Below are 13056 nucleotides of genomic sequence, written 5' to 3' on the forward strand. Positions count from 1 at the left end.
ACAATTTCAGTCCGATGAATCCTGGCATTGTCATCTTGGAATATGCCCAAAATCTATTGATGGAATAACCTGGTCATTCAGTATATTCAGGTGTCAGCTGACCTCATTCTGCTGAACCTCGACTGGACCAACTGCAGCAACAACCTATTTGCTTAGTTAAATCCAGGTGGCAACTTGTCTTTTGGCAGTGTACGAACAGTAAAAGTGTGCACAGTCATGAGTAAAATAAATAAAAATAGAAAACTGTAAATAGACAACAGCGGAAACAACCATAGCGACAAACTCTGACCCAGTGTTGTACGTAATACAGATCGCTAGAAGAAATGAACAAAAAAAAACTATGTAAATGGAGATGGAAGATAAGGCAGATAAAGCACAGCAACTGTAGCAGAAACATGAATCAGATCGAGAGGAGAGGAAGCAGAGAACTTGAAACAAAACAAGCGCCTCGGTTTGAGAGAAGAAATCAAAGAGGATAAAAGGAAATAGTTCCCTGTGTTCGTGGCAGTGCTGTGAGCATCTGACAAGACGCCGCGATATTGAGCTCTCTGTTTGAGGCGATTGCCCTCAGCACAAAACACTAACAATAAAAGATTGTGCAGAGATAAGTCGTGGGCGAACTACCCAGATTCCCCAAAAAGATTGAATTTGTGGTTGTACAAGTTTCCAAAAGGCATCAGAGAGGACAAACTGCTGCGCCGGCTGTCAAAGATAAAAGTCCATTTGAGATCAGAGGCAGCAGAGGAGAAGTCAGGAGGTTTGGTGTGGAGATGCAAAGATACGGTCGCATAGAGTCTGTATGGAACATGTTTAGATTTTTTATGCTTTTACATTAAAGGGCCGGTGTTACGCAATGTTCTGATCTGTTATAATGTTGTTTCCTCATCACAAACAGACCTGGAGTTGTGTTTCGTTTCATTTTGTTTCATTTACACATGTTTAACACACAGAACCTGCATGTTTAGGCTGTGTTTTTTTTTTTTCAACACTCTCTTCCACCTTGTGATGTCATCATGTGGTAATACAGGAAGTGCTCCACTGTGTTTTTAAACTCCACATACCTTCACTAAAATTATATGGATGATTTCAGCTCTGGAACGTCCGATCAATATTAAACTGGAGGTAAAAGGAGCTGTTCATGACATCACAAGGTGGAATAGAGCATTTTGAGCTTCAGAGACTAGATTTGTGTAGTAAAAAATGCATAAGTGGTAATTGTATGTAAGTAAAAGAATAGTTTCTAAAGTAGAAGTGCAAAATAGTTGGTAAGAAATTTGTCAAATAATTAAAATGCATTTGGTGCTGCAAAATATCAAATCATGTAATATTATACTATATCAACATAAAGATTTTGACGCTCATAAACGTGCTCACCGTGGGGAGAGTTACATAAACATTACTCAAATTGAAGCAAAATACAGTACTGTAAAATGTGTTTCTCAAATAGAACCACAACTAATAGTAAATTTTACAAAAGAGGTCCTCATGTAAATCTACTTGAGTAAACGTAACTACCCACAACCCACCTCTGATCAAAACTGGCACTGGCATTTGTTTTATTTTTATTTCTGTAATATCTTCACCCTGTAACCTATAAAAAACAATTCATTGGTATTAGCATCACTTTAAGTTAATCAAAACACACTTATGGCTTTTCCAGTATCTTCAGATCTTGAGTTTTTAATGAACGCTTTGACGTACCAGTCCTAACTTGAGTTCTCTTTCATTTTGCAGGGTCTGACTCATCTGCACCACCACAAAGTCATCCATCGAGACATCAAGGGCCAGAATGTGCTGCTGACGGAGAACGCAGAGGTTAAACTAGGTCAGGCCCGAACCTAACAACATTTCAGACTTATTTATATATATGTTTTTTATCTCAGTAGCTAAAAGGGCATGTGCAGAGTATATGGTTTCTCATCGTACACTGACGCAAGCTTGACAAAAATGAATGTCTCGATCGCAAATTTGATCAGTTTCAGTCTTTTTTTAATCGAAAAGTCCACAGCCAAGTCCAACTGTCAGTAAAAGCATTTGGTTTGGAGCAGAATTCAGACTTTGGAAGAAGACTTTTTTACCATTTGTGTTTGCTTTTAGATTAACCCTATAGCGTCGGATGCTATCTCCGCCGATAGACTTGTTTTTGCAGACTTTCCATTACCGTAACTCTTGTGCGTCATGTAAATTCAATCTACGTCTCAAAGCAGAGGCATGTGGCTCTTTAAATATGTTACTGTCATTACGGTAATGTGCTTACGTCGCCCTCAAAGACGACCAATCAGAGCGCAGGTGACGCAGAGATTCTCCCAGTCAGTTATTCAATGTGGCAAAGGAAAAATAAGAATGGATAGAGGCGTAAAATAGAAGTAGTTGTGTGAAAAAAGGCAAAAGTACATGCTGATACTTCGTTTAACATGATTTTTATGGCTAAAAAATGATTTTAAAAAGTCTAGGCAAGCTGTAATGGTCTATAATGTGCTCAGTCCTTAAAGAGCCCCGTGGTTCTGCTTTGAGACGCCGTTTGAATTTACAGGATCGCACAATTGGTTGCGGAGTTACGGTGATGGAAAGTCCAAAACTACAAGTAGCATCCGACGCAATAAGGTTAAAAAAGGGGAAAAAATGTGATCAAGCTAATTCAGGAAACAATGTGTTGTCATATTTCCCAATCTGAGGTTCAAATACCACACAAAAAGTTAAAGAACTGCAAATGAAACACTAAAGAAACACATTATCACCTTATACGCTTGTTCCTGCACGTTCTTGTTATTTTTTTTTATCCACTATTTGGCATTTTGTTCTCAAACTCTGATATTCTATTTGTTCAAAACTGCACATTCAGTAATACCTTGCAGACCAACAGTATGTATCCTTCCACTACCTCAGGAGCGTTCATCCGTTTCCTTCCTCCTTTCTGCTGAGCCCACTCGTCCTTTTATAGCTTTAGATGCAGAAGAAGGGACTGTTTCCAAAGCCCAGTGGGGAGGGGATTATGAAGTGTCTGCCGCTCAATAAGGCCCACCCATATGCTCCACACAAAACAATAGCCCAAAGTACAACGTAACCTATTTTCTAAAAACAATCTTTGTGTGTTGTGCATTTTTAGCGTTGTTTAGGCTGTCAGATTCTGCTATGTTAACTTGTTTTTTTTCTAGTCGTCGTAGTCCCTTGTTCTTTTTAATAGATCTGTATCGTATATATCCATTGTATCCATTATTTTTTCAATTTTCTTTTGTTAAGTCTCTATATTATGCAGTCTCCTGGCTTTTCTAACTACTTACGTTACCGAAGTCTTGGGATGCCTTGTAATAAGAATAATTATACTTAAATAAGTGTATTTTTACCATGTTTTATCGCTATATCCTACAATAGTTCCCATTTTTTCTCCCAGTAACCCCCATTTCATCATTGGTGACCCCTTACCTCACAAAGTACTACCTAATAACAGAGAAAATAGGGAAAAATATGATTGTTTTACAGTTAATAAAGATCAGAGCAGTTATCCTTTTAAAGTACATTATAAAAGCAATCAGCATGTCATTCCTTCATTATAATTCAAGACGATTGGATCTTATTTTATAGATTCCTTTTTCAGACCAAGGTTTAGTTTGTTTTTATGTGTCTGGTCACCTGATTTAAACAGGTTTTGGCTTTGTCTTCCTACCGGTGGATGCAGGACGGCAGCGCCATCTGCAGGGCGGTATCCCAGTGAGTGTGCGAAAGTAAAAAGGCCCCCTCGTCCCGGTTTAAAGTCGTGGGCACGTTTCTGTATTTCTATTAGCTCCATAATCCACCAACGAAACTAAACCTTGGTCTGAAAAAGACTCTGTTAAAATAAATTGTACGAAGACCAAATTAACCTCATGGGAAGTTATTTTTTTGTGTTTTTGTTTTTGTTTTTTAATCTCTGTGGACCTGTCCTACATAATAAAAAAATTAAAAGCCCGTAATTGTACAACATCAGCCCTGAGATCTTTTATTTTAAGATTTTTAAATGTTTAAACGTGTATTTTCTGCTGTTAATCAATTCATTTTCTGCTGTAGTCGACTTTGGTGTCTCGGCACAACTGGACCGAACGGTGGGGCGGAGGAACACATTTATCGGGACGCCATATTGGATGGCTCCGGAGGTCATAGCCTGTGACGAGAATCCAGATGCCACGTATGACTTCAAGGTGCCTGATCCCATCTCTCTCTGAGGAAAGCGTTGGTGTTTTTATCACCTCCGGTATTTACGTCCTGTGTGTGTTTCATTGCAGAGTGATTTATGGTCGCTGGGGATCACTGCATTAGAGATGGCAGAAGGCGCTCCACGTATGTAGTCAATAATTTAAACCCACATGTTTTTACTGTCCAAGATGGAGTAAGGAGCAGGTGGAGTTTTAAAGCACCTGGTGCATGCGTTTCATAAAAAAAAAAGGCTAGATTGCGGCATGTGTTTTAATAGTCCCATGTAGGATGATTGTAAATTCTATGCAAAAGTGAAAAAACTAGAGCGATTTTAAACTTACCGTATCTTCTGGACTATTAGTCGCACTGGAGTATAAGTCGCACCAGCAAAAAATCCGTAATAATGAAGAAAAAAACATATAAGTCGCATTTTTTGGGGAAATTATTTAACAAAATCCGAGACCAAGAACAGACATTTTATCTTTAAAGGCAAGTTATAATAAAAACAATAAAATGTAGAACAACAGGCTGAATATCAGTACATCACGCTAAAGTAACACATTTATATTTATTCAGCGACATGAAGCACAGACAGAACTGAACACGTGTCTGGTTTGTTAACGTAAGATATTAACAGTTAATCAGATAAATAAAGCAGAAAAAACAAGCTAACTAAATTATATATTTTAATAATTTCACATATAAGTCGCGTCTGAGTATAAGTCGCACCCCAGGACAAACTATGAAAAACAGTGCGACTTATAGCCCGGAAAATACAAGTCCTTCTAGTAAAACCATATTACCGGTATGTTACTACGTCAACTTTTTCTCATACTGCACTTAATATATTGCAAATACTAAAAGCATTAGCAATAATAATACAGCTGTGACATACACTGTGACTATTGACTTTTACAGTTACTGCCCATAATGTCACCGTAAGCCCAAAATATATTTACGAATCTGGTCAAGTGAAAGTAACGCTAGTCATGATCAGGCCCGTCAACAGAAATTTGGGGGCCCGGGGCAGTAAGACTTACACGGGCCCCCCTTTAATACAAATTTATTAGCAGAAGTTCCGACCTTTAAGATCCTGGGCCCGGGACAACAGACTCTGCCCTGTCAACTCTCCTACTCATGATATGATTTTATTTGTTTGAAGTTGCTTTTTGTAACTTTATAACAGCTGCTGCAATGTTCCACAGTATCACATTAACTTAGTTATTTCGCATTTCTTCAATTACTAATGTTCCATACTATCACATCTCCGCAGATCTGACCTGTAACTTATTTAGCCTATTTAGCCTTCTCTATTTATCACTAGGGAAATTTGAATTTTAGTGCCGTAGTGTGGAATATTATTAGCAAAGCACTGATATTTCCATGGATAATGCACGTTTAAATGAGTATTTTGTGTGTAATTTGTATTTTCGTGTATTTATATAGTGACAGTAGTATATTTACAGTATCACATAGTCGTTATAACCACGATCAAACCGTATGTAGGTCAACCAAGTCTCTAACTCACATTGCGCTGACTAATTTATGCGACTCAGCCAGACACTTAACTAACAAGAGTGCGCCGTAGTTGTGTGTAAATTGAATACCACGTTATCAGTATTGGCAGTTGACATTGATCAGTAACAGAGAAACTGCAGCCCGGCTTTGACTTGACGCCATAACAATGTTTACTCCAATTTCCCACTCTGCCAGCTCTTGGACGCTCACCTGTTTTTGAAATTTTTTAGCTCTGTGCGAATTGCATCCAATGAGAGCGCTTTTCCTCATCCCACGAAACCCGGCCCCCAGACTCAAGTCAAAGAAGTGGTAAGTTTGGGTACTTCATAAATAAAGGTACTATATTACGCAAAAAAAATGACTCTTGAGAGGTTTAAGCCTTGTTAGGACATTGTTACATCCTCAATAACATACCCTGGGTTGTGTTTTGTTTCATTCACACATGTTTTAGGAATTATTTAAAGCTCAAAATGCTCTGTTCCACCTTGTGATGTCATGAAGTGGAAGTTTTCAAGTTAACCCGTAGCTTTTACCATTTATTCAGTAGATATTGGCAATTCCAGGGCTGAAATTATTCAAATCAGGTGTCCCCAACCGTTTTTGCACCACGGACCTGAATAATGTAGGTTTTATTTTCACGGACCGGCCTTCAACGCACAGCAAAAATAAGTTAAGTGCGTAAAAAATACAACTCACTTCACTCATACTGCTGGGTTGTTTGTGTTGTTTGCTTGTTTTTTTTGCAATGAGGTGGTTCCATCGAGGGAGTGAGGGGAGACAGTGACACCCTCAATGTGTTTCTTATGTCCAGTCTGATCGGTAATTCTTTCTTGGTTGCCGTCACTGCAGAAAAGCCCAGACAGGATGGAAATGGAAATGGTGGTAAATTTTTCATTCATTTACAATCTCCAACAGCTGATCCATTCGTCCTGTTTACTCACAAATGGGTCACGGATCCATTAATGCACAGTTCATGGGTCTAACTTTCATTATTTATCTACGGACAACGTTATTAGCCTGTCATGAAGGACGGGCGGAAGTTATGTCAGAAAAGATTCAGCCGCTGATAATTTATTTACTGTTTTTGTGGCGCCCGGTAGCAAATACGTAACGGACCCCAGGCTCGTAATTTTGGTTGTATATATTCCGATTAACCCACTTTACATAAGATCCTGGTGTTTTTATTTCGCTATTTGGTCCCTAAAATAAAAATATGATCAATAATAACAAACCAATCAGGCGCCTTCCCCCAAGGTCGGCTTCCTGGAAGAAGTGAGTCGCCTAAGAACCTCGCTCCTGATTGGCTCTTTCGTTGGTCTGAGCACACTGTTTTTTTCAAATATGGAACTTATTTGAAACTTGCTTCGTTGGCTTCATTTGATGACATCTGGTTTAAATGATCCTAGCGGAAGTGTGTGGAGTTTAAAAACACAGTGAAGCACTTCCTGTATTACCACTTGATGACATCACAAGGTGGAACAGTGCGTTTTTTTCTGTTTAAGAGAAGAACTCAGCCTAAATTTGCAGGGTTTGTGTGTTTAAACATGTGTGAATGAAACAAAACACAACCCCAGGTCTGTTTGTGATGAGGAAACAGCAAATAGTGTAATATGAACCTTTTAATAGTGCAAATTATTATAACCATTTACCTAGAATACTCCACAGTATGACTTTAATTGCAACTCTGTGATAACCATAACACAAAATTTCAGTATCTTTCCATGTCTGTATCTGATTAATATAAACTTCAAGCTCAATCTCCCATTTAATTCTTACTTTTTGCATCTGTGACGACTGTGTTTCCAGGACAAAGAAGTTCCATTCGTTTATAGAGCACTGTCTGGTGAAGAACCACACCCAGAGGCCCAGCACCGAGCAGCTCCTGAAGCACCCGTTCATCAAGGACCTGCCCAACGAGAGGCACATCCGCATCCAGCTCAAGGACCACATCGACCGCACCAAGAAGAAGAGAGGGGAGCGAGGTGGGACTAGTCAAAACCGCGCACTGTAGACTGTTTATTTAGGATAGAGCTAGCCCGTTAGCCGCTAAGTTGCAAATACAAGGCGAGCACTGGTTCTAATTCACTTTCTGTTGAAAAACGGTCACTTGTCTCTGTAAATACTGCTGTCAGGCTCGTCATTGTGGTTGTAAACGTTCAAATTAACCCACTTTACATAACATCTTGCCGTTTTTATTTCGGTATTTGGTCCTTAAATCAAAATATGAAAAATAACAGCAGAGCAATCAGGTGTTTTTTTTCCCCTCTTTGAGGTCAGCTCCCTGGAAAGGGTGAGTACTCCTAACAACCTCGCTCCTGATTGGCTCTTTCGTTGGTCTAAGCCAGGGGTGTCAAACTCAGTTTCACTGAGGGCCACATCAGCAAAATGGTTCTTCTCAAATTTGCAAAGATATAAAAAATATGTCTGTGTAACTGCGTAACTCCTGATAAACTGACATTTTAAGACAGTCAGACATTTAAATTTACCTTGTCGCCGGCCCCATAAAATGACATGGCGGGCCACATTTGGCCCACGGGCCTTGAGTTTGAAATTGAGTTGAGTGACCGAGTGACCGTTTTTCAATAGAAAGTGAATTAAAACCAGTGCGCACCTCCTATTTGACACATGTGGTCTAAGCACACTTTTTTTTTTTCAAATATGGAACTTATTTGAAACTTGCTTCGTTGGCTTCATTTGACTGAACGCTACGGGTGAAGTCCCTCAGTCCACTTCTATTTACAGTCTACGGTTAATACTTATGCAGACAGAAGAACGCGAGATTAACACAAACAACAAACATTTGAATATAAATAATACCCAGGGGTTTCAGAACGATCGCAACTTCGAACCGTTGCCATAGCGATTGGCAATTTCAAGCAAACTATTATATCTTTTGAATCGGCCTTAAAACGGGAGAACGGTTACATCTGTTTCATCTGTAGACGATTTAATAGATCTGACTCGCCAGTTTAGAGAAAAGAGAACTACACCGTTAAATATATATCAAAATGATGCTCTAAACTCGTCGTCATTGAGCTTCGCCGCACATATGGTAAAACCGCAAATGGACACTTTGAAAATCAACCCTGCAGATATACAGCTGCTAGTCTGTGAAAAATCGCTCGCACAATACGCCTCAACGGCCTAAGATTTATTCAGGCAGAAACTACAGCTTTCTTTCTCCCCATAACCCACACACGGTGCATTATAGTGGAGAAACTGTCAAACTGCCATATTAGCCGCTTGAGCAAACTCCATCTCGCACGGTAGACGTCACGATGCTGTCTGCCATCGCGAAGACTAGAGATGTTCTACAGTTGACACATATAGGACACTCAGTTTTGAATGTTGACTTCAAAACTATAAGGTAGAGCTGCAGCATTTTGTGGAGAAAAAAACACAATTGCGATTTTTTTTCTGACAAAATGTGTGAAATTCTATTTGGGGTGTAGATGGTTAACAGCTCCCAAAGCGTTAAAGAAATAGATTTTTGAGCGTTCTACCATGTTATATAAAATTTTTCGGAGGTTTTCGATGTCATCCATGCATGTTTTGGTAATTTAGCGATCTCTCCTGGGCTCTTTTCGAACCTTTGTTACCGCTAGCTGTAAGATTCTACCCAATGCTCCACCCACACGTCTACGTCATCCATGCTCCCGCGCGACAATTCTCCTTTAACTTCAAAACATGAATCAAAACTGTACAAAAAACTTGACAAAGCTGATGCGATGTGCAGTAGCTTTATTACCGGGATGCGCGATGATTGTGTTGTGATACCGCTCTGAACGGGGAGCGACTTAGCATGGAAAGCAAAGGGAGGGACCCTGTTAATATGTTGTCTTGGCAAATACAGTGGTCTCTCATTTATCGCGGGGTTACGTTATAAAAATAACCCGCAATCGGCGAAATCCGCGAACTATCAGCTTAATTTTTGACAGTTATTCTATATGTTTTTGACTGTAAACCCCTCACCACACACTTTATACACTTTTCTCACACAGGCATTAACATTTTCTCACATTTCTCTCTTGTTTAAACTCTCTCAAAGTTCAAACCTTCGTAGGCGTCTTTGTCGGTGCAGAACGTTTCATCAACATTGTGGGTTTTGTCGGGGAGAAAACAAATTGCAAACGTACAGCACTTCAGAGTCACACTGCGATCCAACGTTTATGTAAATTTGAACACATTCTGTACTGTACAGGAGACATGGCACGGAGGAGACTGATGGACAATGGTCTACAGTCCAACAGCCAATCAGGACGCACAACACAATGCACGTTCAGACGATGTAAAAAACAAAATCCGCGAAACAGCGAGACCACGAAAGGTGAACCGCGATATAGTGAGGGACAACTGTATAACATTTTCAAAACTATAAAAGGTGATCTAAAAATATTACATTTAGCAGTTAACACCCCATAGAAGTGAAATAGTCTTTAACATCTGAGAAAAGACTGAAATATGAGCTGATAAACTAATAATATCTAAGAATATCCTGCGTATCAGAACATGTTTGAAGAGGTTTAAACTGCAGGTACAACAAGACTTTTTCTACAAAGACAGGATATTTTACGGCAAAAAGAGCTCCTAGCAACTCATCGTCACCTTACTAAACACATTTTAATTCTTATTTATATCCGCAAAAGATGTGGAGATTCTGTTTAGAAACATAGGTGAGAAAATTATGTGTTTTTTTTATTAATAAATAGTGCGATAAACATATTTTAACTCGCTGTAAAAAAGGCTCAATATGCAGGTTTTCTGGTTTTGCGTTTTCTATACTTGTCTCCGTGGAGATGTTATTGCTTTGCCTGAAATGTCCTGCAGTATGGCATTAAACTGATCTATTTTGCATGTATCAATTAAATGTATTTCTGTAGCTCAAAAATATCTTGGAAAATATGTATTCAGACTGTGAGCTGCGTCACTGTTCCATAGATCGGACCTGTAAGTTGGTCTGGTGGCTTCACGTGCTTGTCTCTGTGGAGATTGGATATGTTTAATGCCATACTGTGGAACATAACAGCTCCACGGAGACGAGTGAGTACAAGGTGGTGGACGTTCTACCTGAAAACCCATTTAAATTAATACAGAGTCTAAATTTGTGTGTGTTTTTTATTGTTTCCATTATAGAAAACAATCTAAAAATGCAAAGTTATGTGCGTATAATCCATCCCCGTTGACTTTTATTTATTATTATTTATTATTTCTTTATTTTTTCTTCTTCAGATGAAACGGAGTATGAATACAGCGGCAGTGAAGAAGAGGATGAAGACAGAGATATGGGTGAACCAAGGTCAGCGGACTCACAAATAAACCCCAAATGCACCGCTGCTGTTTTAGATAAGTCGAACTATAAATTTTGTTTGTAGCTCCATTATCAATATCCCCGGCGAGTCGACCCTGAGGCGGGACTTCTTGCGCCTCCAGCTGGCCAATAAGGAGCGATCGGAGGCCCAGCGACGACAGCAGCTCGAACAACAGCAGAACGAAGAGCACAAGAAACTACTGCTGGCAGAGAGGCAGAAACGTATCGAGGAGCAGAAGGAGCAGAGGAGGAAGCTGGAAGAGGTAATTTAAAGGATGTTTCCTCATCACAAGGTGGAACAGAGCATTTTGAGCTTTAAAGACGTAGACAGATGAATAATAAAGGTTTATTCAAGCATGTGTGAATGAAATAAAACACAGCTCCGGGTCTGTTTTTTGAGGAGGTAACATTATAACATGGCTTAAAGGTCACAAGAGTCATTTTTGCATAATATCAGACTTTTAAATATGTGCGTACTGCATAAATTTACAGTAAAGACTTGGGCTAAAAACATGTTAAAAGTGGAAATGAATCAGGCAGAAAGAATTATGTATATTTTGTAGTGGCGTCCTGTTTATGTTATTTTTTAATACATGTTTTGGGGTGCTATACCACATTAAACTCTGGAATACATTGAGACTGAGCACAGAACTAAACCTGGTCTAGATTAGGACTAAACCAGGACTAGAACTGGACCAAACCAAACCTACATCAGGACTAAACAGGACCCAAACACGCAGTCAGAATTTTCATGAATCAGGCAGAAAAAATTGTGAATATTCTGCAGTGGCTTTATTGGACGTTTTAAATCATTTGGCAGATTATTGAGATTGAGATTATTATTGTTGAGGTATTTTCTAGACTATGAGGCTATGGCGCTTTTTTCATAATTTGGCCGGGGTGCGACTTATACTCAGATGCGATTTATATGTGAAATATGTGTTTTTTTCTTCATTATTATGCATTTTCTGGCTGATGCAACTTATACTCCAGTGTGACGTATACTCCGATGCGACGTATACTCCAGAGCGACTTTTACTCCAGAGCGACTTTTACTTCAGTGCGACGTATACTCCGATGCGACGTATACTCCGATGCGACTTATACTCTAGAAAATACAGTACACATGGAGTTGAATTTAAACTTTCTTGGAGTCATTATTTTAGCTGGAATGTTCCATAATTTGACATAAAAAAGAAAAAAAGTTTGCAATCTCCATGGAGACGAGCAGGCGACTCCACTAAACAAGGTACTTTTTGCGATGAAACCACCTCTGATTGAATAAATGAAAGTTCGATATGTTTGTGCCGTACCGCGGCGAAGAACATTTCTGTGAGTACCAGGTGACAGACCCTGCAGCGGAAAAGTTACATAATGAACCTTTAAGACATCCCCTGCTTAAAAAATCACATTCTGCTGCTGAGTGTTGATGCAGGTTTGTGTAAAGTCACTGTGACTCATTTCCGAGAACATGCCAGAGGCGGGACACATCTCCAGGTTTAGCAAAAAGCCATTCTCTAAAGTGCAGGTTTGGTTTGAGGCATTTGAAATACTAACAGTGATCTTTTCTAGTCATATTTTGGTGCAAATTCAGTATAAAAATTAATCATATTGCATCAGTTTGAGTTGCACGGTCATAATAAGTGTGGAGAGGTCACAGCGGGATGAGAGTACTCTGCTATACTATAAAAGGACAGATATTTCTAAAATAAACAAATACGAACGTTATGGGAGAAGTTATGCCACTAAAATCTAAATATCTGTTCATTAAAAACTATGAGTGTCATGATTACGTAGTTAATAATGTACACGATTACAAGTACTGTATTTTCCGGAGTATAAGTCGCACCAGCCAAAAAGTGCGTAATAGTGAAGAAAAAAAAATATTTCACCAATAAATCGCATCTGAGTATAAGTCGCACCCCCGGCCAAACTGTGAAAAAATATGAAAAATACTTTACTGCTGCCAAAGGTGTTAAAGGATCAGTTTTTAACATGATTTAGAAGGATTTTAGATCACGCTTTTCGCCAAAATTTGATCAATCAAACCACATATTGTC

The 13056-nt window shown here is 39.1% G+C and overlaps 1 protein-coding gene across 3 annotated transcripts in view; it reads left to right on the top strand.

Annotated features, from left to right (window-relative positions):
• The window catches only part of tnika (TRAF2 and NCK interacting kinase a), a 130470-nt gene that overhangs the window by 81359 nt on the left and 36055 nt on the right, over positions 1-13056 (top strand). For all 3 annotated transcript variants that reach the window (XM_055231363.1, XM_033987639.2, XM_055231362.1), the window contains exons 6-12: positions 1735-1825; positions 4045-4175; positions 4260-4314; positions 5919-5997; positions 7495-7670; positions 10918-10984; positions 11061-11259. In XM_055231363.1, coding sequence (XP_055087338.1) covers positions 1735-1825; positions 4045-4175; positions 4260-4314; positions 5919-5997; positions 7495-7670; positions 10918-10984; positions 11061-11259 — 798 coding nt within the window. The remainder of the gene's footprint in view (positions 1-1734; positions 1826-4044; positions 4176-4259; positions 4315-5918; positions 5998-7494; positions 7671-10917; positions 10985-11060; positions 11260-13056) is intronic.

Source organism: Periophthalmus magnuspinnatus, chromosome 22 (genome assembly GCF_009829125.3).
Source record: "Periophthalmus magnuspinnatus isolate fPerMag1 chromosome 22, fPerMag1.2.pri, whole genome shotgun sequence".
Lineage (NCBI taxonomy): Eukaryota > Metazoa > Chordata > Actinopteri > Gobiiformes > Gobiidae > Periophthalmus > Periophthalmus magnuspinnatus.